At 39.2% G+C, this 16554-nt stretch overlaps 1 protein-coding gene across 1 annotated transcript in view; it reads right to left on the bottom strand.

Annotated features, from left to right (window-relative positions):
• chrnb2 (cholinergic receptor, nicotinic, beta 2) overlaps window positions 1–16554 on the bottom strand; it is a 40685-nt gene that overhangs the window by 12288 nt on the left and 11843 nt on the right. The window contains exons 2-5 of the mRNA XM_022674199.2: window positions 6983–7128; window positions 4950–4994; window positions 2551–2660; window positions 517–1714 (exon numbers count right to left, since the gene is read on the bottom strand). Of these exons, the coding sequence (XP_022529920.1) occupies window positions 517–1714; window positions 2551–2660; window positions 4950–4994; window positions 6983–7128 (1499 nt within the window). The remainder of the gene's footprint in view (window positions 1–516; window positions 1715–2550; window positions 2661–4949; window positions 4995–6982; window positions 7129–16554) is intronic.

Genomic DNA, 16554 nt, shown 5'->3' with positions numbered 1-16554 from the left:
GTCTGTCTCAAAGCCAACCATCAGAAGCTTTAACTAGCCACAGATGTTCACAACACAGTGTGAACATCCACAGTAAATATAAAAGTAGCCCAAAATAAATGTTCACCTGAGACTATCAAACAAGCCCAGTTTTGTGGGAAACATTTTTTTTACATTCTTCAGCTGTTTTTCTGCTAATAATATCTGATTTCTTCATATATTGTGTATATGTTTTTGTAGGACAAAGTAAACCCAAAAGTAATCAAAGCCTTAATTTAAAGCCTTAGTGTTTTTTTTATTATTATTATATGTACTCCTAACAGGAGTACAGAAGTAGGTAACAAACCTATATTTAAGCCTATTCGTGCAAAAATATATAAATAAATAGTAATAATACCGTCAGAATCTTGCAAAGTACAGTGATATCAGCAATCAGCACTAATCGAATATCGAATGAAGTAGTGATTAGTTGCAGCCCTACCACACAAAATACAAAATTAATTAGATAAGTATAAAAATAAAGATAATATAACTCACGCTGCGGTCGTCGTCCTCGCTCTTCATGTGGTTGGCGATGAACCGCACCCCGTCCACGGCCTCGTCGAACCCTGGGCAGGTCTGCCCCAGCAGGGCCTGGGTGAGGGCGTTCGGGGGCGGAGCCTGCTGCTGCTGCGGCTGCTGTTTACCTCGGGAGAGTGCAGAGCTCTGCAGGGGTGTGGAGGTCCCTTCCCTGCTCTCACGTCCGCCCTCCCTCAACCCATTCAACCCGTCCATAGAACCTCCTCCACCACCTCCACCTCCTCCACCCATTCCACCACCACCACTACCTCCTCCCCCTCCACCACCTCCAACACCGCCTCCTCCTCCTCCCAGCTCGGCTCCGAACTGCTTGACGGAGGCGCGGTTCACGTAGCACGTGCACGCCTCTCCGCTTTCTGAAGGGATGCCCAGACCCAGCCCGGCCATCAGCCCGCCCCGCCCGCCCTCTCGCCTCTCATTGGCTCGTCTCCTCTGCCGAAGACGCTGCCGTTCGCTGCTGTTTCTCGGCTGCCGCATGAAGAGCAAAGCCGGCAGCTTGTCCAGGAAGACCAGCTTCACCCACGGAGGCATGGTGTGGGTGGTGGGCGAGCGGTGGTGAATGTTTAGCACACAGACGCTGGTCACAATCGAGAAGGTGACCAAAACCATGGTGAACATCAGGTACTTCCCCACCAGAGGGACGTCCAGAGATGTCGGCGGAACAATCTTAGAGATTAGCAGCAAGAAGACGGTGAGCGCCAGGAGGACGGAGATACACAGAGTCATCTTCTCTCCACAGTCTGATGGGAGGTAGAAGACCAGGATGGCCAGAGACGTTATGAGGACGCAGGGGATGATGAGGTTGATGGTGTAGAAGAGAGGTTTGCGGCGGATGATGAAATCGTAGGTGATGTCCACGTAAGTAGGATCTGACGGGTTCTCGTTGCGACGCCCCGGCAGGGCGATGATGTCCCACTCGCCGCTGGGCGTGAAGTCGTCCATGCTGGCCACGTCCGACCGCAGCACCAGGTCCACCTCCGTCCGGTCGTAGGTCCAGGAGCGGAAGCTGAGGGTGCAGTTCTGCTGGTCGAACGGGAAGTGCTTCACCTCGATCTTGCAGGCGCTCTTGTAGATGGCTGGAGGAAGCCAGAAGACGCTGCCATCGTGAGAGACCACAGCGTTGGAGTAAAAGGACACCTCGTACATCCCATCAGCACTGAAAAAGAGAAACAAGGACAATAGAAATGAATTTACAATCATTTAAAATGTAACTTAAAACTGATTGTGGATGTAACATTAGATTCAGATTTCACTTTTTCATTAAAGGTCACCTTCCGTCGTTTTTTCTTTCATTTTAAAATGTCTAGTTGTGGTCTCTAGTATGAATGAATGACATGTGAGCCGTTTTTGTAAAAAAAAAGTGCTCAGGTGTCTCTGTATAGCTCTTTTTTAATGGACTGTTTTAGGGGTGTGTCCAAAATGACCGGATTCCAGCTTTGCTCATGAATATTCATACATGCAAACAGCATGCAAATATCTCTCCTCTGATTGGCTAGGAGCACTGCGACGCCCCTCCACCGCTCTGCCGCTCACTGCCTCCCACCTCCTAACTGATGAGCGGTGATGTTGCGTCGCTTCAGCTCCGCCTCTGGGAGTTTCTCGAGCCAAGGTGGGCTGGTCTGTGAGTTTCTGCCTACGTAGGCAGAAAGATAATTCAAAATTCACCCGTTTTTCAGAGGGGGGGAGGGGGGATTTCTTTGCTTAGCTCCTGCAGACAATGGGGGCTGCAAAACAGTTTAATGTGCAGGTGTACACATTCAACTCGGAGAGACCTACTGTATTCCACAAAAAACAAGAAAAATCGGATTTTCGCAGAAGGTGAGCTTTAAATGCTCCACTTGCTCTATAATTCAATAATAAGTTTATAATAATGATATATGATACTTTAGTTGTAATTCTCTCATTTGTTTGATACACATTATCTACAGGTTCAACCAAACACTCAACTCAATCTCTGGCCGGGAGAACAGACTAGAAGGGATGGTCACTCACTTGTTGTAGAGGACAACATCTGGCAACCAGATGTGTTTGGAGGGCAGGCGGACTTTCTTCATGCCATCAAACTCCTCTGGAATCCACGTCAGCCGGTAATCTTGCCATTCCTGAACACAACAAGTGCAATAAGTTCATGAGACAATTCAGCAGCAGATTATCAATTTAAAACTGACAATTACCTTGACTAACATTGAAAAAAGTTTAGCTTTAAATACAGTACTGTGGAAACGTTTTAGGCAACCGTTGAAAAAATTATGATACATCAGCTCACAGATGCAGCCTTGTGCTGATCTACATCACCCTAGGAGTGATGAGGGGAAAGAAACAGCACCATCTACTGTACTGTACCCACCCAGAGATTTGGGCTGCAGCTAATGAATATTTTAGTAGTCGACTAAGCTAAAGTCATCCATCTCTTAGAACAACAGAAAAACATGAGATTTAAAAGGCATTTAAATGTCTAGATATTGTTTGTGAGTAGGCCTCTCACGATAATTACATTATTAAATTATCGTACAATGACCTCAATAACCTCAATTTGATAATTGTTTTTTTGTATGTTTGTTCACATATATAACAGAGAATAGTATATTTTAGCCAATCCGGCTTCAAACATCTAAACATCTAAACACACAGTGTGAACTACAGCAGGTTACGAAATAAGCATTTTGTTTCCAAACTATGATACATTTTATTTTTATTGTCTTTAAAAGCTTATGATTGTTTTTTTTATGTATTTTTCTTATTATTATATCAGTGGCATTTAATGGTTTTAAAATGACAGAAATATTGTGTATTGCAATAATTTCAGAGATGATATATCATCCACATAAAAATTTTGTTTATTGTGATGCACTGACCTTGTGGAGTGTAAACTGAGTGAAAATACAGTTCCCAGCACTGCAATGCAGGACTGTGACAGCCCTACCTACCAGAGAGAGTAAGACCAATCATGCTCTCCCGAAGCTCCGGCTGCTGATGGCAAGCTGCATGACCGGGATTCGAACCAGCGATCTCCCAGGGATCATAATGGCAGAGCTTTAGCCCACTCAGCTAGACCACTAGCGCCCTGATCTAATAGAATTATCACTGCATGCATGTGCTAATCATATTGCTCAGACACATTTTATTGACTAAATTTGTTTGATTAGAAATTAATATGAGTTAGTAGATCAGCACGTACAGTTTAAACACACAGTGCAGGAGGCCATCGAAGAGCCATAACTAATAGCTGTCATCCCGACACACACACACTCAAACATGCACACCCCCCCCACACACACACAGAGTGAGAAAGTAATGACTCTCCAGTGATTTGATGGTGATTTAACATACTTTGGGCTTTGAAAGAGTTTGATCAGAAAACGGCCATTAAATTAATTGCATTTCAGCTCCCTCCCAACACACATTCATGCACACACACACACTCATACACACACACACACACTCTTTCACATGACTGAGCTGTGGGTGCAACACAGGGTCATTCACTGCCGCAGTCGTGGTGTGAAGGCACTGTGGCAGCGTTTAACTGACACCCCTGCCATGCAGCGTTTTTAACCGTGAAGAACATGAAGGCATGATTCATCTGCTCTCTCTGTGTATGTGTGTGTGTGTGTGTGTGTGTGTGTGTGTGTATGTGTGTGTGTGTGTGTGTGTGTGGGGGTGTTAGAAACCTGGCATGGCGTGCCATACCTCAGGTGCTACTGACCCCGGGTCCATTCATGTAAACATCAGGGGCACCTCCACCATTTAAAAGACCCACATCACAGAAAACAGCATTTCCTGCTTTATAATCAGACTGACTCTCAGACACCTCTATAACACAGCTACCTTAAACCCGAAACAACCTAAAATGATGGGTAAAATTTACTTTAAAAAAGCTTCACAACTTTCTGAAGTCTTGAAACTGAGGTGGAGTTAGTTAAATTTATCTGAAATTTAATTGACTTAAAAAAAGCAAATGCAGAAAGTTGCAAAACTTTTTTTAAAGTAAATTTTACGCGTCATTTTTTTGTCAGTGCACAAGATAAATATTAGCAGCCAGTAGAGATCTCATAAAGCAATCCATTAATAAAACGCCCATATTAACCAATAAAATACCATATTAACCACTGAGCAACACCCCAACAACCACCAGTCAGAAAGTTGTCAGATTTCATAGCAATCAGTTTTTTTTTTTACTTATTTTTTTAAATAAGGTTTAAAAAAAAAAAAAAATACTGAAACATTAAAAAACAGGATCATATATATCTAACCCATTCTAGCTTCTCTCCACTGGCTGCCTGTTTTTTTTAGGATCAATTTTAGGGCTTTATTATTAGTCTATGAATAAATAAATAAATAAATCTTTTAGTAACTTCATCTAGAGGGTAAGAAAGGAGATGGAGACTGACCTGAGTGAGCCAGACGTTGGTGGTCATGATCTGCTCTCTCTCGTGCTGATCACACACACAGGGAAAAATGTCCTCATTAATGAAAAGCAGTTTACCTACAATATATACAAAAATATATTATCTGCAGGTCTGGCAGTAATCAGACCTGGTTAAGATTAGTAATGAAATTGAACTCAGCTTTTCAAAAAATGTGATTAATCACAGTTAATTCATAGGGGGGGGAGGGTTGTACCATTTTTCACATAGGGCTAGGTTTGTTTGAATTTTTTTTCCTATAAAAGTAGGAATCTGTACGGGGCAAAAACCTTTTAACAGCACTGTAAATCATAAGCCCTATCCGGATGAGATTAGTTTCTCAGGGGGTTCTGGGGTAATTTTCTCTTTTATGGGGTTTTTATCCTCTGTGATTTTATTCCCATCCAGAACGATCATGTGCGTGTTTTTCTCAGACGTCCTCTGGTAAATAAATTACAGGCTGAATTATCTACTGTTTTTCTCTGAACTCTGAACTCCGGTAATTTTAGTCCTGTCCGGACGGACATCTCTGAGTTTCGTCTCCTCACGTTTAATAAAATAGCTATTAGTCCACTGCCGCTCACCGTAATTACACTTGGGGCACGCTCCGTTTCCATGAAGATCCACGTTAAAAACACAACAGCGAGTGGAAATGGAGGAGCTACTGAACGCCGCAATGTCATGTGACTCAGAAAAAAGCCTAAAATCTCACTGATCCTCCTATTTTTTAATTGCAGTCTGGATGCAGGAGTTTAATCACTGAGTAGAAGTGTGAAATATATTTACACAGACGTCCCCCTGAGAAACTAATCCTGTTATCATAGCATAGCAGGATAAAAAGCAGTCATAAGTGGAAACATTAAAAATAAATTTAAGAGCTCAATTTCAAAATTGATTTTTTTCCACAGAAACAAATCTGAAGAAACCTTTTTTTTACTAGAGTAATATACACTTTTACTACAGTCATACACAGCGCACGATCAATAATCATCAATAGGAGTTAACATGAACGTGATCCATTACCCTGATTGAATACTTTTACAGTGTACTTTAGGGCTGGTATAGATTATGGGCTGGTTCTGCAGTCAGGGTTAAGCACTGCCCCTGGAGATCAACATTACAGGACATTAGCTTCCGGCTAACTGCCTGGAGAGACGTGTGGTTATTTGCAGTGCGCTGAGGGCGCGGGACGCTATAGTGGGGGAGTTAGTCGAGCGTTCGGTGAGCAGGAGGAATATAGGAGCTGCAGAATAAAGCCGGTGGGAATAAAGCTGTGGAGAGAAGCCACAGAGGGACACGGCTCTATTATACCATGATTTTTTTACCCACAGTTCCCTCTTCAGAGCTCCAGATTATAGAGTTGTTTCTTCATCAGCTGATCTGATTAGATATGTATTTACATTTCTATCAAAACATTAATAAACAGTAATAAATTAGTGATAAAATTGTATGTGATCTTCATCTACAATTTCTAAATCAGTTTCTCTGATTTTGCTATTTATAGGTTTATGTTTGAGTAAAATGAACATTGTTGTTTTATTCTATAAACTACAGACAACATTTCTCTCAAATTACAAATAAATAAATAAAAATATTAAAATATTGTCATTTACAGCATTTTTTTGCAAAAAATGAGAAATGTCTGAAATAAGAAAAAAGATGCAGAGCCTTCAGATTAAAAAAAAAATGCAAAGAAAACAAGTTCATATTCATAAAGTTTTAAAATCAGTTCAGAAATCAATATTTGGTGTAATAACCCTAGTTTTTAATCCGTTTTCATGCATCTTGGCATCATGTTCTCCTCCACCAGTCTTACACACTGCTTTTGGATAACTTTATGCCTTCACTTGTGGTGCTAAAATTTTAGATGGCTTGTGATCATCCATCTTCATCTTAATAATATATTATATTTCATTATATATTAGGTTTTCAATTTGGTAAAATCAAAGAAACTCATAATTTTTAACTGAAAATATTTCAATCATTTAAGGTGGTTATTGTAAATGCAGATAACTCACCACACTGATGAGCTGGGCCAGGGACACCATCAGCTGCACCGTGACCAGTTCTGAGCCATTGGTTGCAGGCCGGATCAGTTTGTTGTAGTGGGCGGGGTTTAGGAGATGCTCCACCAGCCGTTCCTCTGTGTCAGCCCCTCGGCTACCTAGCGAAGAAAAAAAACACAACACGGCCCAGTTATATCAATCAAATCAACTCCAGTCAGGTTCTTTACCGTCACACACAGATCCTCAGCTTTAGCATGTCTCTCATGTGGTGCAAACCCACACACGACTGACACTGCACCGACTAAATATACAGTAATTATACAGTAAATATACAGTAACGTCTCTGTACTGTCACAAAGCTGTAGATCGAGCTGTATGACTGAGAACATGCCAAACTAATACCATGTCCCATGACTTTTGCCACGTTCCCTGGAAGCTCAAGAACTTAAATCTATTTTATATTAAAGGTCTCATTCCATCATTCCATTTTTTCATTCATTTTAAAATGTCTAGTCTCTATTATGAATGAATGCAATGTGCCCCGGTGATCCGGTATAACACTGCTTTAGTCCGGTGGAGGAGTGGGTAGGGAGAAACGATAGGATTTCAGCTCTTGCTCATAAATATTCATACATGCAAACATATCGCCTCTGATAGGCCAACAGCGAGACGGACAACAGTTTAAAATGTTTTAAATAAAGCCCTTTTTTTGACTTAAAACAGTCTTTGCAATGTCATATGTTACTACTTTACAATGTGTATGTTCAGCCACTGACCTAGAGTCTTAGAGTCTCTGTAAAACGCGAAATCCACCGGAGATCCTATTTAAACCTATAGTTAAGGCTGATTACACTAACATTATCAATCAATTGGGCAATAAATATCCTTAAATTCTAAAAATAGATTTAGGAATAATATTAAGGAATGGTGAAATAACCAGGCAAAGTGGTTTAATTCAGGTCGAGAACTAAATAATGGAGATTTTATTTTTTCATTGGAGTATTTCTGATAAAAAACAAAGGACGATTTGATGTTGAATTCTAACAAAATTTTGACTCTTCCACAACCTTGAAACATGACAGCCGACTCTATTTTAGGAAATGTGTTCTGTCTTGTTTTTGACCGTGTTCAATCCACTGCCACTACAGTCTCTCCCTTCAGTCTTCTAAACTTTTCTCCTTTGGTCGATAAATAGCAGCTCCCTGAAGAGCTGCAAAGGCTAAATACAGGAAAAAACATCAATGTGTTTCTTCTTTCACCTTGTCTTTTCACTTGCTTTAACCAGATCTCTCATCCTCTTTCTCGTGTTTCTGCTACGCGTTATGTTGGAGCATCTTGTGTTAAAGTGTTCTGTTACTGTGAGGTGAAGAGTTGAGTTTTTTTATCTCAGAAGGCTTTTTCGGGTGTAAACTTATAAGTTCTCCTGTAAAAAAAATAGCTTAGCTTGCCGTCAGCTGCTGGTGCCCTGAGAGTGCACAATTAGCCTTGTAGCCAGTAGTTGATGCTCTTTCCCCTCATCACTCCTAGGGGTGATGTGGATCAGCACAAGGCTGCGTCTGTGAGCTGATGTATCAGAACTGAGTCGCTGCACTTTCCTCCAAAAATAGGCGGTGGCTGACTTCACATGTGTCGGAGGAGGCATGTGCTAGTCTTCACCCTCCTTATGTCTTTTTAAAATTCATTTTTAATACTTCAATGTTAAACCCAAGAAGACTGTTACCACAAATATTGTGATATTAAATTAGAGCCATATCGCCCACACCTAGTTGGCAATACTCTGCAAAGTGTAGGACAAACTGAATATGCATTTGTACAAATTGATGTACATTGTTCCACTACATACAATATTTTCCTTATTCTGGCTGAAGCACTTTTGTAGTTTATGTTGTAACTAAGTTATTTATAGTTGATAAAGCCTATAGGTTTGTTTATTTGACGGGGATTTCCTGTTCCTTTTATGAAACGTTATATGAAGGCTTTTTATAGTCTTTATCCTGGTTGAAACACTTTTGTTTTAATCTGTTAAATTTGTTTACAAAAGAATAAGAAGCTCTGCCTCTGTTGCAATTTAAAGTTATTTTATTGGTAATATGTATACAGGCTATAGGTTTATGTTTGACAGGGATGTTTTTATTTCGCTATATGCAAATAAAAGTGAGCATTGAGTTATTTTGACCATTTTTATTTTTATAAGTATTATATAGTTTGTGTGAGAGGAGGATTCAAAGACTTAATGAAGTTTTCCGACAGTAGTAGGTACAGATTTTTTTGAGGCCTTCAAAGTATTTATATTGATGGTACCACTTTAAAATAAGACTACCTTCATAAAGGGTTTATAAATGGTTTATAACTAGTTTATTAATGGTTACTAATTAGGTTGAAAATATACATACACATACATAGAAAGGGCAATTATGACCTATTGTTTGCCAAATAGTGAACCCACAGCCATCTACATTGTTGCCCTTTCTAATTATGTGTTATAACTGATTATTAATGATTTTTAAGGCATTTACAACCTAATTATTAACCATTAATAAACTAATTGTAAACCATTTATAAACCCTTTATAAAGGTAGTCTTATTTTAAAGTGGTACCATATTGACACTGAAATTATATCGTATTGACCGAAATTAGGGAAAATATTGCAATTAAAATTTTGGCCACATCGTCCAGCATCTGGAAGCTCGTGAATGAGGAGAAATGGGGAGAAACAAAACAGCCTCCAGCCTAAATAACGTAAGAAATTGGTGGACAGACGTGATACTCAACAGGGGTTTAACCATTGTTCTTACCACGTATTGTGTCCAAACCTTTGCATGCTGCAATACTGTATCCTGCCTCTATACCTCTAACTTCACATCTCTCTCTTTCTCTCTCTCTCTATCTCATCCTCCCATCTCTCACTCTGTGTTCAGTGGGCAGGAATGATAGCTTTACACAGCAGATCAATGAAGACGCTAATCACGCACCATAAATTCTACCCCCTCTATCTCCTGCTGCTGTCATCCCCTCTCTCTCTTTATCTCTCTCTCTCTCTCTCTCTCTCTCTCTCTCGCTATAACACTATCCTGTATATCCCTGCCTATTACTGGCACAGGCTTCAGTTTACTCTGCATCCACACTTATTATGACCTACCCGCACACAGGGCGACTTCAGGGCTTCTTTACTAGAATTCCATATATTCGACCATTATACTAAAAGAAGAACTTTAAAGCATAAATGGTTCTTTGTTTGGTTAAAAACGTCTTTCCATATAGAAAGAAAGAAAACATTTTGCATCAGAGGACCATTTTCCAATTGATAGCCTTAAAGGGCCAATAAACTCCCTTGATTTTAGCTGAATCCACCCTTAGCTCAAATATGTAAAAGGCTTAAAAATGATAAAATGCTAAAGACTAGGACACTCCTCCTCCGACACATGTGAAGTCAAACTACACCTCTTTTTAAACTGCTGCTGATGCTGATGTTGCATTTGGAGGAAAGCGCAGCGACTCGGTTCTTATACATCAGCTCACAGATGCAGCCTTGTGCTGATCCACATCACCCTAGGAGTGATGAGAGGGAAAGAAAGAGCGCTATCTACTGTACTGTACCCACCCAGAGAAGGCAAGGCTCTTTATTGTGCTCTCTCAGGGTTCCGGCAGCTGATGGCAAGCTGCATGACTGGGATTCAAATCAGCGATCTCCCGATCATAGCGGCAGCTCGTTTAATTTTGACTCAATAGAAACAATAGAAATTAATGTAAAATGTGAAAGTCACTTTTTGTTATTAAAGTTTTTTTTACTACACATTTCCTTCATGCACAGGGCAAATCAACAGGTACATTAAAAAATATATACATTTAGGATTTAAGGGTATAAACATATTTTTCAGCATAACCATAGTCAGATGTGACAAGGAACAACATAATAAAATAATAAGTGAATATAAAAGTAAATCAAAATTTAAATAGTTAAATAGCGGATATTTAATCTTATTAACAGCCTAACGCTGACAGCACAAGTAAATACATTATAATGCAAGTTCAATTTCATATAATTTTAAATGATTTCGTGAATTATTACATCTGAAATTTCACTATGATTGGATTGATTGATTGGATGTAATTCTTTGCATGATGTAATGATTTAATGCATGACAGTTTTGGTCATGACAATTCTATTCTCCCATTTTAAGCACGGTTAAAACATCAAAACATCCTTTTGCTCTTTCTTTGTCCTCTCTCTTTGTTGTCTCTCTTTTTCTCTGCATGTTTCCCTCCTGCTTCCATTTTTCATCCGTTCCCATGTTCCTCCTCCTCTCCTCTGAGGGAGAGTGTGTTGTGTTGTCCTTCAGAGCCGGATTGTACTGAGAAAAGGAAGCATTTTAATAAATCAACATGTTTCCTCTGCCCGTCTCCGTGTGCTGCTGCTGCTGCAGTGGTGATGGTGATGGTGGGGTCTCTGTGCGCTGGGCTATATAAAGCCGGGCAGATCCGTGTTAAGTGCCGGGGATGTTTGGCTGTGCTTCTGCCCGGCTGTGGGTCGTTTCTCTTCTGCTCATATTGTAAACTTAATGTGACCTGATGAATATTTTAGTATTGTGGCCCCCAGCCCCCCGTCAGTAACGGCCTCATTAGAAGATGCACAAACATGCAGCGCTCATACAAACACAAACACACGTCCATCAACCCGTACAACCAGAGGAGCTTCAGTATAATGATAATTTATAACATATTACTGTCACCACACAATCTGATTTAACTTAATTCAGGAATACAACTGAGTTCCATTGTCTATTTTTATTTGGACTCTGAAAAACTCTGAAAAAAATGAAGAGAGCACTTCAGTTTCTGAATCAGTTTCTCTGATTTTGCTATTTATAGGTTTATGTTTGATTATTGTCATTTAGAGCATTTATTTGCAAAAAAACTGGCAGAAAAAATGGCTGAAATAAAAAAAAGTGGCAGAAAAGCTTCATATTCATATATAAGTTTATAAGTTTGAGTTCAGTAATCAATATTTGGTGGAATAACCCTGGTGGTTTTTAATCACAGTTTTTTTTATGCATCTTGGCATCATGTTCTCCTCCACCAGTCTTACACACTGCTTTTGGATAACTTTATGCTGCTTTACTCCTGGTGCAAAATTTCAAGCAGTTCAGTTTGGTGGTTTGATGGTTTGTGATCATCCATCTTCCTCTTGATTATATTCCAGAGGTTTTCAATTTGGTAAAATCAAAGAAACTCATCATTTTTAGGTGGTCAGTTTAAATGAAAACCTTAAATCTGACCTTGATTCAATTCGATCGTTCTAAAAATTATTTAGTGCATTATTATTTCACATTTCAAAATGATTCATTGATTCATTCATTTATTTATGACACATTCAATCTAAGCACATGGCCCTCTCTGTGTTCTCCTTGTCTCCACCCAAGTCTTCAGTGCTCCCAACTGTGTTCATTTGTAGCTCCGCCTCCTCATTACCTGTCCTCAAGTGTTCCCTGTTTCCTGTTGCCTCCGTGTGTATTTAAACCCCTGTGTTTTTTTTAGTGTTAGTTTGTCGGTTCTTGGACGTTGTTACGTCTGTTTGGTTGTAGGTTTTTGCTGAGTTTCTAGTCTTTTTGTGTTCATTGTTTCTATGTGTGGTTTATCTCATTTTATTTCTGTTTTATAATAAATATACTCGCATTTGCGTCCGAACCTGACAGATACAAAATACGTCAGATTCTGAGCTTAGATTAGATTATCTACTGGAGTACAGACAATAAGGATTTTCATTCAATAATGTATAAATGTGTAATTTATTGAATATTATTATAATTACGTCTTATAAAGCGAATAAGGCTGAATGACCATCTTCAGATAGATGCGCTATTATACACTGCAACAAAAGGCAATGCGCTGGAAGTTGATTGGCTGCCCAGCAGAGCTGTGAGTAAGCAGATCTGTATAAAAACATCTAACGCAGCTGAGTCTCTCCGAGGCTCTCAGATATAAAACACGTCTGCTCCATCCTGCATGCTGCATGTTTGAGCTATATTTACTCCTGCTGTCCTCACAGAAAAAAAGAGAGAGAGAGAGAAAGAAAGAAAGAGAGAGAGAGATAGCGGTGCACATGCATTTTTGTGTGTGTGTGTGTGTGTATTAAGCTTTAAACAGGACAGATACACACACACACACAGTGTATGTGGGGGAAGTGGAAGCAGCTGAGAAAGAAAGATGGAGGCAAAGAAAAGACTGGGACTCACTGTGAAACATTAAAAACTGATATATTTTTTAATCAGAGAGAAGATGATGAGAAGGCCCTGCATCTTCAAAAAAACAGAAATGGCTTATAACAATAAAATATCTTTAATAATTAGGTCTGTCACAAAAATAACTTTTTGTGGACGATATATTGTCCCAGAAATTATTGCGATACACAATATTTTTGTAAATTTATAATGATGACAGAATAGCATAAAAAAGTAATTATACACTTTTTAAAGACAGCTAAAAATAAAAAAATAATTTATTATAATTCGTTTTGTAATTATATACTTATTTCTTCACCTACTTTAGTCACAGTTTTTGAAGCATGACTGGCTAAAACACTGTTCACTTTTATATTTGTGAACAAACATATGAATAAAAACAAAAGATGATATCACGATTATCAAAAATGATTGAGGTCATGTTCATTTATTGTATGATAAATCGATATTGCAATTATTGTGACAAACCTAATAATAAAGCATTAATTTAAACTACCTGGCCAAAAATAAATTCTCCACCTGGATTTAAGTAAGTAAATGATGTGGGGTTGATGCTGCAGTTGGTCTGCAGGTCTAGGTTCAGCAACAGTATGTGCTGATGTATCGGATAACAACATTTTCAGGACGATATATTGTCCCAGAAATTATTGCGATAAACTATAATATTGTCATTTTAAAGCGCCACTATAGAAAAAGCTTTTTCCTGCTTCTGGGCTTCCAAATGAGCTTTAAGACAGTGTGCCACAGTAATAGAATACTAGCATAATAATACTATTATATCATTTTACAGTTAAACTAACTTTTTATTACTAAGAGCAGACATTGGGCTTCCAATATAAAAATATATTAATGTCCTAAAGTAAAGTAACATTTACAATAATAATTATTTTATAAACTCTGGACACCGGAGCTGAGGAATGGCGCTTTAAAACAAAGCCCATCCCGGATCAGACTTCTCTAAACGTTCTCTAAAAGCGACTCGCTCTCTTTAATGTAAACTGTTATCGTTGTCGGCAAAAAAGATCGCGATTACAAAAACGATTGTACGATAAGCCCATAATAACATTGTTATCACTACATGCCTAGCTACTCGGCAATGCTGCATCAGCAGAAGTTGGAAAAGAGGCGGAGTCTGACTTCACATGTATTGGAGGAGGCATGTGCTAGTCTTCACCTTCCTGATGTTGGGGCATAATCGTGATATCGTCTACTGTATTCAGTATTTTAGCCAGTCATGCTAAGGGACCTATGCTTCAATAACTGTGACTTCATACAATAATTCCAAATTATGATTATTTAAAATGCTGCTGTATCTAAAACAGTATAATTGCTTTGTTGTGCTATACTATTATCATTTTGTCATTGGAATTTAAATTATTTTAAAATGACAATAATATTGTGTATCGAAATATTTTTTGGGATCATATATCGTCCACAAAATGTTTTTTTATAATGAACTGGGTAATTGGCCTTTTAAAATGGGGAGAAAATGGGATAAAACAGTCCAAAACTACAACATCTCCAAACTACAATGAAGTCATAACAGATTTCTGCTCTTTAACTACTTACTGCTAAAGTTGCGCAGTAAAGGAAAGTAACAGGGACAAATTAGCATTAGCTTTTCTACAAGCTTTCGTTTCTTATTAGCAGTATTTCTGGAAGAGGACTCTCTTTTAGCACCTCAGCATCAGCTCTAAATAATGGGCATTGGCTTGTTCCTGCAGTGATTAACCGGATTCTATTATAGCTCACAGCAGAAGCGTGGTGAGAGTGATCACACCACCGGCGCTGACCCGATCCGTCATCTGACCCTCTGCTGAAAAGTTAATGTTATGGGAAGGTGCTGCAAACACCTGCACGCTTCCCTTCCTCTATGAAACGATTTCTCCTGTCTAAATGTGCTATAAAAGGTTTTAGATCGATAGCACTCTGGACCTGCTTTATTTCTTACCGTCTCCTGAGTCTCGCGGGCCTTCGGCCTGTATCTGCTGCAGGAAAGCGTCCTCGTTTGGAGAGACACCGGCCGCGCTGGAATTGGCAGCAGCTGAGATCATTTCGCTAAACTGGTCTGGGCTCGTTTGGGCCTGTCTGAGGAGAACATTGGCTTGGCGCGTCTGTTATTCTGCAATGCAGCAGGACAGATATTAAAGAAGGACAGAAGGACGAGGAGCTAGCTGATTAGCTTCATAAGGAAGGAGTCGTATCATGTGTAGCCATTATATTGTATGCAACTAGTAGGAATCTCCCACCATGCAATGCTGCAGAGAGCTGGAAGGGTTTAAATCTGCCCTCAAAACCCACATGTTTAGAATTGCCTTTTCCATCTGACTCAATTCCATTGTCTTTTTTACCTAGTTTTACATTTTTTTGTGTTTATTATTTTTTTTTTTTATGCATTTTACACTCTTTGCACTGTGCCCTTGAGAGACAGAAAGGCACCTATGAAATAAAATGTATTATTATTATTATTATTATTATTATTATTAGCTCAACACACTTGGAGGAGAACACTAATGCCCAGTCTCAAAATGCACACCTGTTGCCCTGCAGTCCTTGTGTGCAAGTAACAGTGAAGCTGTAGGAGGTTTCATTTCTCATTTTGCTGATGTGAGGAGTTTCACAAGCACCCTATTTCCACTCTTATTAGGCTCTTCATCTAGGACCACATTAAAGCAGACTCAGCAACATACTATTCTCAATACTCACCATTCCCTTTAGAAATGTCTTTTTCACTGCAAGCTATCTACGCTTCTCTCGCAATTCTACAGCTCTCTCCGAGGTTTAGACATCTCATTTTAGTTCCTTTACAGTTTGCTTGGAACCATAAGCTGGCAGGGTCTAAAAAGTACCCAGTTGTACCAAGTTGGTGAAAAAGCCAGAGCCAAATCCAGTAGAGTAGTGTGGGTACCATACAGGGGAAAAGAGCCAAAACTGTTCAGCTCTAACAAATATCCATTAACGTATTGTTTAGACACACATATATATATATGGCGCAACAGATGATAAGGCTTATTAAGCAACACTAGTAAGGACACCTACATCGAAGTGAGCAAGGGTGTCGCCATGTTTCTGTTAGATTTACAATATTTTGTCTAAGGGTGAGTTTTTTGTGAAGTTTCTCCAGCACTTAGGCTAAGAGCTTAAATAGCTCTAAAAAGTAAAGGAAAAATGTTTTCTACAACTTTTGACTGGTAATGTATATTGATAAGCATTTATGTGGCAACAATAACTACATATAACTCTAATATAACTACAATAAGACATATTTGCCAGAACCTGGCACAAAAACAACAGCTAATGCGTCTTGGAAAAGTTTTTTCTCCAAGATAAGAAAGACATAAAAA

The sequence above is a fragment of the Astyanax mexicanus genome, chromosome 6 (assembly GCF_023375975.1).
Source record: "Astyanax mexicanus isolate ESR-SI-001 chromosome 6, AstMex3_surface, whole genome shotgun sequence".
Classification (NCBI taxonomy): Eukaryota; Metazoa; Chordata; class Actinopteri; order Characiformes; family Acestrorhamphidae; genus Astyanax; species Astyanax mexicanus.
The sequence above is the reverse complement of the archived record's forward strand: the minus strand, read 5'-3'. Positions and strand labels throughout refer to the sequence as shown.